The sequence below is a fragment of the Protopterus annectens genome, chromosome 11.part0 (genome assembly GCF_019279795.1).
Source record: "Protopterus annectens isolate FY-2018-M chromosome 11.part0, PAN1.0, whole genome shotgun sequence".
Lineage (NCBI taxonomy): Eukaryota > Metazoa > Chordata > Ceratodontiformes > Protopteridae > Protopterus > Protopterus annectens.
The window spans coordinates 500,120,704-500,133,476 of record NC_056745.1 but is presented as its reverse complement, the minus strand read 5'-3'; the positions used below and the strand labels follow the sequence as shown (position 1 = coordinate 500,133,476).

The 12,773-nt window shown below is 43.5% G+C and overlaps 1 protein-coding gene across 2 annotated transcripts in view; it reads left to right on the top strand.

Annotated features, from left to right (window-relative positions):
* CNOT2 (CCR4-NOT transcription complex subunit 2) overlaps positions 1–12,773 on the top strand; it is a 2,080,381-nt gene that overhangs the window by 548,645 nt on the left and 1,518,963 nt on the right. For both annotated transcript variants that reach the window (XM_044087993.1, XM_044087992.1), the window contains exon 5: positions 10,690–10,769. In XM_044087993.1, coding sequence (XP_043943928.1) covers positions 10,690–10,769 — 80 coding nt within the window. The remainder of the gene's footprint in view (positions 1–10,689; positions 10,770–12,773) is intronic.

The window sequence follows — 12,773 nt, the reverse complement described above, 5'->3', positions numbered from 1 at the left end:
AGAATATATACGCGAGTGGATGTTTAAGAGTTTGGGGCGGGAAGCCTGTGAACAAGCTATTCACAACTCTCTAAGCGTATAGAGCTTCAATTTTACTGTAAAACAGTTTCTCAGCATATACTTTTTAATACATATGTTTCATTTACGTTTGTGAGACATAGCACATTCATTATTATTATTATTTTTATATCCAGTAATTTTATATTCAACATTTTTACATTATGTATTTTACAGGGTAAAAGGAGAACATTCATTCTCTACATTAATACAACTGGCAATTTGCCAGGAAATTCATTGCCATATTGTTTGAACTATTTAAGTACATATGTATTCATTTATTCATTCACTATTTATTTATTTATCCACTAGTTCACGTAAAATTTCAAGTTTCCAGCATCAAGTCAGTAATGTTATGTAGCAACTTTACGGAATAATTAATGAATGTACCATATGGTTGATTACTTAATTATTTAATTAACCATTTAACTGGATAATTAACCAAATATAAAAAGATGTGTGTTTTGTATGCCCATGTTTGTTCTGAGGAAGTTGGGAGATTGCTCTCGACGAAAAGTGGATTTTACTGTTTTAAACGCTTAAAATAAGCTGTGTCAAGGATTTTATCTTGCGTTGTTACTCAACTGCTGTGTCAGCCGACTTATTGTGGAGCCAGGTTTCGTGTTTGGTGCAAGTAGTCTTTTAATTTTACCTAGTACGCTTCTACTTGGACAGAACCAAAGCGTTCAGAAAGACTGAACAACTTCTAGTGGCATATGCTGCAGGATCACAAGGAAAGCCCATCTCACAGCAGACTATTTCAAAGTGGATAGGCCACTGCATTTGTTTCTGCTGTTCACAGCATGGCAAATCAGTGCCTAAGGGCTTTAGGCCACATTCAACCAGAGCAGCAGCCACTTCAGCAGCCTTCCTCAGAGGAGTACCAACCAAAGATGACATAGAGGCTGCAACTTGGAGTTCAGTGCATACGTTTGCAAAGCACTATCACTTACCTCTCTACTCTAAATCCAGGGCAGATTTTGCCACTGCAGTTCTGCAGGGCCTGATAGCCTCTCCTAATCCTATTTAGCACCAGCCTCCCAACCTTAGCTTTGGGATTCAACCCAATTGTAATGACTGCAACAGTGAAACATGATGAACATAGTACAGTTGTGTACCTACCATAAATGTAGATGTTCGAGTATATTCACTGTTGCAGTCCAGGTTACCCTCCCACCATCCCCCTTTTCCTTTGCTGGGACTTGTATGTACTTCTCTATTCTATACAACCTATGTGGTGTATTTGCTTGTAGATGAAGGAAATGTTGTTGTTTGTGCATGCATGCTTATTGGCATATTTTAGCCTACCATTTTAGGGGCACCTGACATCTGGGCAAGAAAAACTGAAGAAAATGGCGTCGGCTGCATCTTTTATACCCCTGGCGCACTGACGTCAGGGAGGAGACAGCAACTGACAACGGACCTAGACTTTGGAATTCAGGCAGACTGCGGTTAGCCTGCCAGCAGGATAACCCAATTGTAACGACTACAACAGTGAATACACTCGAACATCTACATTTATGGTATGTACACAACTGTACTTTGCAAGTACAGAAAATTGCTGGACAACCTCATGTCGATCAGGCTCTGATGCAGCAGGAATGGTTAAGGAGAGGTGAATTTAAACCAAAAGATGAAAGGTTAATATTAGCGGCCCAGGATTGTGGAATTACATACATGTTGGTTTACTAAGTCCATTAAACATGAGGGAGAAACAGATAAATGCGGGTTCTATAAAACAGAACTGGAAACCGTCATGTATCTTGTTGCTGGGTGTGACATACTAATGGCAGAAGGGCTGTATACTGAAAGGCATAGCAATGTGGCAAGACTGTTGCATTAGGGATTGTGCAAATATAATATTGAAATAGCTGGGAAGGATTGGAAACATCAACCACAAAGCATTATACAGAATGTTGTTTATATCACATGGGGGTCACCCATTACTGGTGGTTAATGGTGCATTGGGATGGTGTGTTGGCATGCATGACTTGGTGTTTGGTTTAGACCATTTAAACCATGGACATTGCAGTTGTGATTGTATACAGATGCGTAATAGCTAGTGTTGGGTTTTACATTGTGTGTGAGCGAGCCCGCGCTCGCATGCAGTAATTATAATAAGAAAAGAACAGAGAAGTGTGGAACACAGGCACAATGCCTGTTTGCCAACTGATGTTACCAATGTGTATTTTTTTTACTGCTACAGGTGTATCTGGTTACAATTTGACATTTGAATTGGCCACTGTGTGTGACTTTCAAATAGTAACTAAGTAAAATTTGAAAATGAACACAACTCTGAGTGGGAGAATTATGGGCACTAGAATAATCCTAATATTCATTGAGGAAAAAAATTAACAGAATTGCAACAATATCCACTTAAACTGTTGCTCGGTCATCTGCAGATTGCTTAAAATAACTGTGGTATAAAACACAAAGGTTATGACAGTCACTAACCTTTTTATTTCCCAAGGAACCATCAATATTCTTGCGTAGGTGTGACTAGAAAAGGATGTAGCAGTTTAGATTGGAAAGCAGTATTGACATTACCTCGGACAGAAAAGTGTGCATGTTGCTAGGGGAGTGATGGTATGCATTATATTGCGCTTACAGAGAAGTACCTTAAGTAACAACAGAAAATGTGCAATGGAAATTTCACTGACTGTGTATAGTAAAGCAACAGTAAGGATAAGTAAAAGTTAACAACATTTGGCTTGTCTGAGAAGTAACAAGATTGACAACTGCATTATTATATAGTGATCTGTCTAAAGTAAGACTATTATTTGGTGGATGATAAGAGCATTTGTTTGCAGACATATCAACAGCTGTGAGTAGCCAATATGAATTCTAATAAACAGAGCAGAACACAGTTTCTGAAATACTTAGACTCCTGCAGAGCATTTTATTTTAATTATTTAACATTTGTTTACCGGGAAAGTCCAACTGGGCAGAGCCCATTTTCAGCAGAGGCCCAGGGAGAAATGCTCCAGAAGCATGTTTTTAGAATGTGGGAGGAAATCGGAGCAACCTGAGAAAACCCATGTGAACGCAGGGAGAAGAACATGCAGACTCCCCACAGAAGGCACCCCAGCCAAGAATCGAACAGGAGAACCTCTTACTCTTAGGCAACAATGCTAACTGCAGCACCACTGCGCTGCAGATTTTGTAACATTATATGTTAAGTTGTCTATCTCACCTTCATTCTTGCTGGTTGGGTTCGGAGCCAATCCTCAGCTCCGACTCGGCCATCTTCTAAAGCTCGAGAGCTACAAACTGGCTCGAGGCCTCCCCATATCCCATGATGCCTTGCACTAGATACCCAGATCTCATTTGCCGCTTCTGCTGCGAGGTTACTCTTCTGGCTCAGGTCATATAAAACTTCTATATTGTCTTTTTTCTGTCAAAATTTAGTAAATATTTAGAGTAGAATTATTGTTTAGTTATTTCCCTTGTTTTGTATGAGTTTTTGTAACTGAATCCTTGTCTTTTCTCTTCAGAAACTCGTTTTACTTAGAGAGTTTCCCCTCCCCCTTCTACTTCTCCCTTTTTCCTCTAAGGTTTTCCTTTTAAGTTAGAGGATAACCTTATCTCTAGGTGTCCGTTTGAGTTAGAGGATAATCTTTTTCTTCTCTATCTATTTCGTTAAAAAAAAAAATCTTTTCTTATTATCACTGTTAGTTAGTTTGGCTATACTTATTACAGTTGTTGGTGTACTGTCAGTTCTGGTAACTTGTAGTGTATTGTTGTTGTGTTAGTACCTTAACCTTTGTGTGAGTGTGTTTTTCCTTTGGGCTTGCCTGTCAATATCTCCAAGGATCCTAAGCCGTCCAGATTCAAGAAGTGTGACTCATGCTGTCAGAAGATGTCTCTGACAGATGATCACACTTCTTGTGTTTATTGTCTGGGTGCCGTGCACCTGCAGGACTCTTGCTCCATTTGCCATGCGTTCAGTCCAAGAGTCCTGCAGGAGCGCAAAAATAAATTGATCCTTAGAGGTTTACTTAAACCTCAAAATTCACCAGCTAAGGCTCAGCCTGTGAAATCTTCCAAGGCACCTAAACCATCGGCTCCCAGTTCGGAGCCGTTGTTGGGTGATTCTGTACCTTCCATTTTGGCTCCGGCTGGAACCGATACTCCTCCCTCCCAGTCGGCTCCGATATACTTTTTGGAGCCTTCTGAGAGTCGAAAAAGGTCCAGGTCACCCTCTCTGGAGTCAATACGCTTGGCTCTGAGATCGCCTCTGCTCCAGTCGGAGCGTAGTCATCGCTCATCCCACTCTTCTCGGTCCTCAAGACTTTCAGACCATGACTCGGAAAGAGTGGTCAGCAGACTGCTAAAATCGCAGGCCCTGGCTAAAATGTTGTTCAGCCCCCCTCACCAGGGGTCGGCTCCGTCCACGTCTGCAGATATTCCTCCACCGACTCACCCTTTGAGCTCGGAACTGGAGTTTGTGGGGGTTCGAGTCGTGGAACCGTCGGCTTCGATACCTGCTCCTTCGGTTCCGTCGTCAGCTCCTATCACTTCCATGGTTCCGTCCTTGGAGGGATCTGGACTCCGGGACTCCCTTGTCGGCTCTGGGAGGCGAGTGGCATTGGACCCTTGTCCGACCCCGCTCTCCCCCCTCGGAGTCTCGGCTCAGGTGAGTTCGGCTCCCACATCAGCCTCGGAGCCTTCCCCCTCGGTGCGGAGGGGGATTCTGATTTCTTCTGAACCGGATACCTCTCTCCGTTCCGATTGGGATGCCTTTGAGGTGATGAGTGTTCTGGCCCCTGAGCCAGTACCACGATCGACCTCCTCGGCTCCTCTCCCTATGGTGCCTGCATTAGCCTCTGCCTCTCTTCCAGACCCCAAGCGTGGGGATTCAGCACCCCAGGACACCCCTTTGGGTGTATCTTCCTCTTCCGAGGCCTCCCCTGATCATTCAGAGGAGCCACCTCGTAAGAGGAAATGCAAGAGGAAGCATGTTGACTCCCCTGGGTCTGTCACATCAGGTACCGACTTAGAGGATTTGGAAGGGTCCTCGAGGTCCCCCTCTGAAGATGTCTCCTTCTCAGACATCCTTGAGATGCTTAGACAGAGGGGGAACTGGACTGCCCTAAGCCCTTCCGAGGATGAGTCTGTATTCCTGGACGCGTTTGGATCCCAACCTTCCACCTCGTGGGTGTCTCCACCTTTGACCCACTGATGTCTGTGGTGGCTCGGAAGGCGTGGTCAGCTCCAGACACAGTGGAACCGACCCCAAGAAGACCATCAAAATTCATTACTGCACCACAGGACAAGCAATTTTTGACGAAAGGTGTCCCCGTTGATGCCATGGTGGTAGCGGCGGCCACGAAGAAGGAGTTGGCTGAAACTTCTTCATCTGTTCATCCCCCTAACAAGGAGTCTAGGACGATGGACAGATATGAGAAGCAGATGTTTTCTTCAGCGACTTTTACCATGAAGTCTCTGAATTACTTGTGCCACTTTACCCGTCTACAGAGGGATCTCCTTAAAAAGCTTGGAGATACCCCTCAAGATCCATCAGCTGAGGGGGCCCAGGCCAAGGTTGCCTCCCAGCTGGCGACTCTTAATTCACTGGTTAACTCCTCCATGAGGCTCATTTCTTATGCAGCCGATGGGGCGAGTAGAGCCGCAGGCATAGGCATCGTTCTGAGGAGACACGCTTGGATGCGGCTTTGCAACTTTGCGGAACCTTTCAGAGCGTCTTTCACCAACACCCCCTTTGATGGTTCCTCTCTCTTTGGATCTCAGGTGAAGGACACCCTTACCAGGTGTGAACAGGAAGGCAAGACTCTCTCTGCTGTAGGGGTCTGTTTTTCCACTCCTTCCAGACCATATCCCAAGGGTCAGAAGAGTGGAAAGATGTGGTTCCGGAAATCCCAGGGAGCCTTGCCTGACGCACGTGGTGAATTTCCCTTCAGGGGCAGAGGAGGGAACAATAACAGATGCTGCCCTCGTGGCAGAGGGGGTCCGGAAAATCAGGGCAGCAGAGAATCTTTCTCTGACAAGCCCTTCCAGCATCCCTGAAGGGTTGCCCGGCTGTCACCTCTGGAGGCAGTCGGGGGAAGATTATCGCTGTACCCATGAGCCTGGCATGACATAACACAAGACAAATGGATACAGTCTGTTATATCTGGAGGTTACAAAATTCCCTTCGTTCGTGCACCATTCTTGCCGAACAAGTCCCTTCCAGATGTTCCACCCAATCTAAGGGATCAAGCAGTTCAGGAAGTTGCAAAACTGCTAAGAAAAAGGGCCATCCAGCAAGTCCCAGTAGACCATCAAGGATCCGGAATTTACTCAAGGTTTTTTTTGGTACCAAAAAATACAGGGGACTGGAGACCCATTTTGGATCTTAGCAGACTAAACAGGTCTGTACAAAGAACCAAATTTCGGATGGTCACGCTACAGTCCATTTTACCTTTCCTGGGTCAGGACAATTGGATGTGCTCCATAGATCTTCAGGATGCGTACTAGCACATCAAAATGGACAGGCGCTCCAGAAGATTCCAGTGCTTCTGGCTGGGAGCCAGCCATTATCAGTTCAGAGCTCTACCCTTTGGTCTCACCACAGCCCCCAGGGTGTTCACCAAATGTATGGCAGTAGTTACCGCTCATCTGAGACGGCAAGGATTCCAGGTGTTTCCATATCTAGACGACTGGCTTCTCACTGCTACCACCAGGCATCATCTTCGCAAGCCAGAGGCTATACCATACAGATGTATTTCAGACTAGGTATCACTATAAATTTCGAAAAATCTGCTTTGTCGCCTTTTCAGTCTATCACCTTTATAGGCGCAAACTTAAATACAAAAGATAGGTCAGCCAGCCTTCTAGCAGACAGGGTGTTAGTCATTCGGCAGCATGTCCAGGTATTGTTAGGTTGCAAGAGAATTCAAGCCAAGTTCGTACTTCAAACCCTGGGTCTCATGGCAACCTCAGGAGTACCATCTGCACATAAATGTCTTGGAGATGAGAGCCGTGCTTTTAGCGTTGCAAGCTCTTCAGGACTCTCTTCCTACCGGGACAGTTACAATTCAAACGGACAATATGTCAGTTGTATGGTACATCAACAAGCAGGGCGGAACCAGGTCCTACCCCCTATGTCGAAAAGCACTCAGACTCTGGCAGTGGGCGATCTCTTCCCAACGGTTTCTGACTGCAACGCATATCCCTGGGAAATCCAATGTTATAGCTGACAGGCTGAGCAGAGCTATTCTGATGCCTCAAGAGTGGTCTCTGAATCAAGTAGTGGCGGACCAAATCTTCCGCAAATGGGGCAACCTTGCTGCGACCTCTTTGCCACCCTCTTCAACAGCAAGTGCAGCAACTTCTTCTCTCTCCTTCCACATCCAGAGTATTCCCCCAGAGACGCTCTAGTCCACAATTGGCCTCAGGGACTTCTATATACATTTCCCCCGTTTCCTCTAATTCCCAAGCTGATACAAAAAGCTACCGTATTGGGTTGCAAAATGATCCTCATTGCCCCGTACTGGCCTCGACAAATATGGTTTCCGTTCCTGCATCATTACCTTATCGAGCAGCCTTGGACTCTGGAACCAATTCCAAACCTTCTGATCCATCAATCGGTCGGGCTGCATCACTCCCTACAATCTCTTAAGCTCACAGCTTGGTTGCTCCACTTCCAGCCCTAGCCAGGCTTCCGGATATCTCCCAATCAGTGTGTGAAATCATTTTATCATCGCACAAGTCTACCACTAGAAAAACTTACGCTAGTAAGTGGAAACGTTTTTCTTCCTGGGCAAAGGCTAAGAATATAGATCCTTTTTCAGCCCCTGTTCACCACATCTTGGAATTCCTCTCAGAGCTTTTTCATGCTGGCTCCGCTTTGGCTACAATTAGAGTGCAGTTAGCCGCAATCTCAAATTTTCACATTGACCTTTCAGAAAGTAGTATAATGTCTCATAAGCTTTGTAAGGCATTCCTCAAAGGAGCCTCTCTGCTCAGGCCCCCGGTTAGAGATCCTCCACCCCCGTGGGATCTGAAATTGATTCTAGCCTCTCTAATTTTGCCCCCCTTCAAACCGGCAGCTTCCTGTTCGTTGAAGTTTTTATCGTGGAAAACACTTTTTCTGGTCGCAATCACTTCAGCCAGACGAGTTTCAGAGCTGCAGGCTCTTTGTACACGTCCCCCCTATCTAGTGTTCCACAAAGACAGGGTTGCTCTTAGGACTAATCCATCCTTCCTTCCTAAGGTCTTTTCTGAGAACAACTTGAATCAGTCCATTGACCTTCCTGTGTTTTTTCCCAACCATTCCAACAAGGCGGAATATAAGTTACATCAGTTAGATGTTCACAGACAACTGCGTTTTTATTTGCACAGGACTAAGGCCTTCAGAAAATCAGATCAGCTTTTCCTCTCTTATGCAGAGGGCAAACAAGGTATACCAGTATCAAAAGTAACTTTATCCAGGTGGCTGACTTCTGTCATTACTTTTATCTATCAGCTGAGGAATAAACAATTGCCTGTTAAACCAAAAGGGCACTCCACCAGAGCATTAGCCACTTTGGTTGCTTTTCAGGCTAAGTTGCCCATGGAATCTATTTGTGCAGCAGCTACGTGGGCAAACCTTCATACTTTCATCTCGCATTATAAGTTGGACATGATTTCCAGGAGCAGAGCTGATTTTGGTTCCACTGTTCTGAAGAGTCTATTCCATTGAGCCACCCAGGATGTTAGGTGCTAGGGACGCTGTCCCAACCAGCAAGAATGAAGGCGAGATAGACAACTTAACATAAAGAAGTTATGTACCTACCATAACGTTCCATGTTAGTTGTCTCCTCTCGCCTTCTTTCTTGCGTTCCCCCTCCATCCCCCTATCCTACTAGACCGAGAAGAGTTTTCTCTATAATATTGCTCAGGCTGAGCCTTCTCTGGCTATCCCACTCTACCTAGTGGTCTTTATAGTTGGGCTTATGTATGATAAGTATAGGATTCCTTCATTATTTTGTCTGCTGTTAGTCTTACCAAATGAGATCTGGGTATCTAGCACCAGGCATCATGGGATACGGGGAGGCCTCGAGCTAGTTTGTAGCTCTCGAGCTTTAGAAGATGGCCGAGTCGGAGCCGAGGATTGGCTCCGAACCCAACCAGCAAGAAAGAAGGCGAGAGGAAACAACTAACATGGAATGTTATGGTAGGTACATAACTTCCTTTTACTGTGAAAGTGCTATTCAGATGGCATGAATAAGAACAGACATGAGGAAACACTTTTACTGGCACACCCCACAGACTGTTCTGTCTGCTGTCTATTGTTATGCATAGGTGACTAATTAACTAAACCTTGCAGGGCAGGAAATGTGATACTGTGGCTTACTGAGGGAGAAAAAATGGGAGGAGTAACTTGAGAAGGAACTGAAGTACATAAAAGCAGCATCTCCCAAGAAAAGTCTGTTATTTCAGCAATGAGTTGACATTTCTGTATGCCTTTTTCACAGAATGTGTAACATAACACATCAGTATGAAAAAACATTTGTTAGAGGCACTGCAGAGCAGTAAGTGATTAGTAATACAGAGGCCTCTCAAAATTAGCACTGCTCTGTTCTTCCAGTCTAAGTGAATGGAACTGAGATGTGACAGTCCAGCCATAGGCTTTATAATGTCAACAACTGTTGCAATATGGAGAAGATTTAGCTTTAGAAGAAAGCAAGCTCTGATCATAATTGCCTGCCCCCAGTAGGACACTGAGGGTTATATAAGCACAAGAAAATTATTAGTGACTACTACTTTCTGATGAATAACAGGTTAGCAATGTTAGAAAAGATAAAAAAAAGTGTTTTTTTTTTTTATTTTTCCCCCAGCAGTGGTCATTTAAACAGTGTAGAAAGTAAACGAAGGCTTGCATGGATTCAGAATTTTTCCTAGAAGTTTAAAAAAAACAAAAAAAAAAAACAAAACAGATTAAAAAAAGTGAAAAAATCATAGGCATTCAGAAGCCTTGCAGCTGAAACACTGGTATGCCCTTATGTGGGTCACTTTGCATAAATCCCATGGGCCTCCACTACAGGTGGTTAAGGCTGTATGTTGGCTGGGTCTTGTAAATTTTTTTATTAGAATGGTGTCTATGTGATCTTTTTACTCTTTTGGTTTGCAGGATTAAGGGGAGTGGATTTGACCAAAAGTAGAAAAACTAGAAGTCCTTTCACTTGAGACTAGAAGAGATGAACTTGAGCATGATGTTTGTGCGTAGAATCCTGTCAGGAGGATATACAGGTGGCCATGTAAAAAAAAAAAAAAAAAAAAAAAAACGAGGTGGCGCAGGCAGTAAATTGTAGGAGGTAAGTACTCCCTAGCTGTCTGAAATTCTTATTTATTTATTTTTTTCCCATTGAGGATTGCAGACCCATGGAATGGACCACTGCAAATGGGTAGTGGTGGGAGAAAGAGTAAGCAGAAAGGTAAGGGTGGAGAGAGGAGGTTAAATGTGTTTAAGGGATGTAGCTTTACTGTCTCCTTCCATTGTCAAGCTGATGGAAAGTTCATACTAGTGCAGAGAAAGATGCATAGATTTGTCATTAATTGGTGACTGAAAATGAGACTTTCTTTTCCATGAACTCATGTTTTTAATTGTCTGCAAACAGCCTTATTTTTTATTTTTTTCTTTTAACACAGCATGTCCGGATTTGGAATGAACAGGAATCAAGCATTTGGAATGAATAACTCCTTAACGAATAACATTTTTAATGGAACAGGTAGCTGTCTACTTCTTTCTTCACAGAGATTTGTCACTTTAATTTTTTTCTTGCTTTTACTCTGATTTGTTGAATGGGTAAGATGCGGTCTGTCCTTTTTTTGACTTATTATATGTGTAACCACTAACCTAAAAAATACCTTGGGAGTCGCTCTTAAACAGAAGTAGTGCAGTGGTTTTGTTTGGCAGTTATTTCTTAGCAGGGAGTACATTTAACAAAATGAATAGTGAAATGGCATTTGTTTGTCCATTTTGAATCACTGCCTAAGTGACTGATAAAAACATGAAGTAATGGATTTCTCATAGTTTGAGAGCTTCTTCTTTAGAAGGATGTAAACAGTTTGCAGTAATTGGAGGTTATTTATTTATTTTGTGTGACCCAGGCTGGTTTGGGGGATGAGCAACTAAGGATTTTCGCGTTCCTTGTAATCCACTGGTTCATGTGTTGCCTTGTAAGCCTTTAATTTTTTGTTTATTGCAGTATTCTCTGTACTTTCCCATCTTGCTCCTTTGTCAGCCTTATAAGGTAACCAAGTCATTTTCAGCATTTGGGTTTTTTTGTCTTTCCTCTGGTTTTCCACTGACCACCAGCTTTCCTCCCTGGTCACCCAGTTAATCAGTCTGTTCTTGTGCTGCCACTGGGAGGCGTGAGAAGATGAACCTTACGGAGACGGTCATCCTGCAGATGTGACAGATTTTAAGCCCAAACCTCCAGTTCCTTTGCAGGGTCACTTTGGGCTTCTGATCTGAAAGGTGACCATCCCCACCTCAGTGGTAACATGTCTGTTATGAGGCCACACCCTCCAGGGGAGTGTAATTAGACACTGTGAGACCACTGTCTGCCAGTGCTGTGGTCTTACCCCATTTGATCTGATGTGTACTCTGTCATACTCTCCAGTATCACCAGCATCAGAACAGCTACACTTCTCCCTCGCTCACACACATTATCTTCATTCTTGTGGCATTCCCAACTTTTCCTTTCCACCATTTTGCCTGGTATCACACTTGCTTTCCAAAATTCAGTGGCAAAAGACCAAGTTCACCCTTATTGCCCCTTGGAAGCCAGAAATATTGTGGTTTCTGGTTGTTATCCCTGTACAAAGCCAAAGAAGCTCCTGTTATTTGTAGTGAGAAGTATCGTATCACGTTGTGGCTCCTTATTTAGTCCTCTTGTTCCTACTGGATGATCCGAGATGACTTTTTGAGGAACCTAAGCTGTCACATAATCTTCAAGTTTTTAGCCATGTTATACTAAGGAGAAGAGTTTATCCATTTGGGCAGAGAGTTATGTCTTATGCCACCTCAGTTGTTTGTAGATGTCCAGATAGGTAGACATATCTATGGTCTGAATATATCCATTATATCTGTATGACTTCTCTACTTAACCACAGTGATTAATGTTTATCAGGCAGCTCTACATTGCCCAGTTTCATGGAAAGCAGACTCATTCCCAGCACATTTGCCTAAGCAGTCATTTAAAGGAGTCTTAGTCTTCCTTCTGACATGAGCTTTCGAAAATGAGGGACTTGCCTTTCCTTCCTACTTGTATATTATTTCACAAAGATGAAATGCCCCTTAGCACCATCTCTCACTTTTCCCAAGTCTTATTTCAGGGCTGTCCTTAATCTATTTAATTTGTCTTCTTGCTTCTTTCTTTAGAGCAAGCAGAACCCACGTTGTACTCTGCATATGAACCACTAGTCTAGGTTTTAGTAGAAAGTGCCTGCTAGTTGCCAAGCAAAGTCGTATTACCTGGTGTGTTTCTAACTTAATTGTATTTCTAGATTGTGAGTCACTCATTAGAAAATGCTGGTGTCAGAGGCCAACTCTACAAGACACATGTCTGGTTGCATTGATTGCTTTAGGAATGTTTTCATTGTGGACATTTTATCTGCAACTAGTTCAGTCATTGATTTACTGCTTCACCAACCACATTTGATTGTAACTCAGTTGCATTACTTCAGGAGGTGATTATTTTGAGTCTTTACTTTAGGCCTTCATGGGA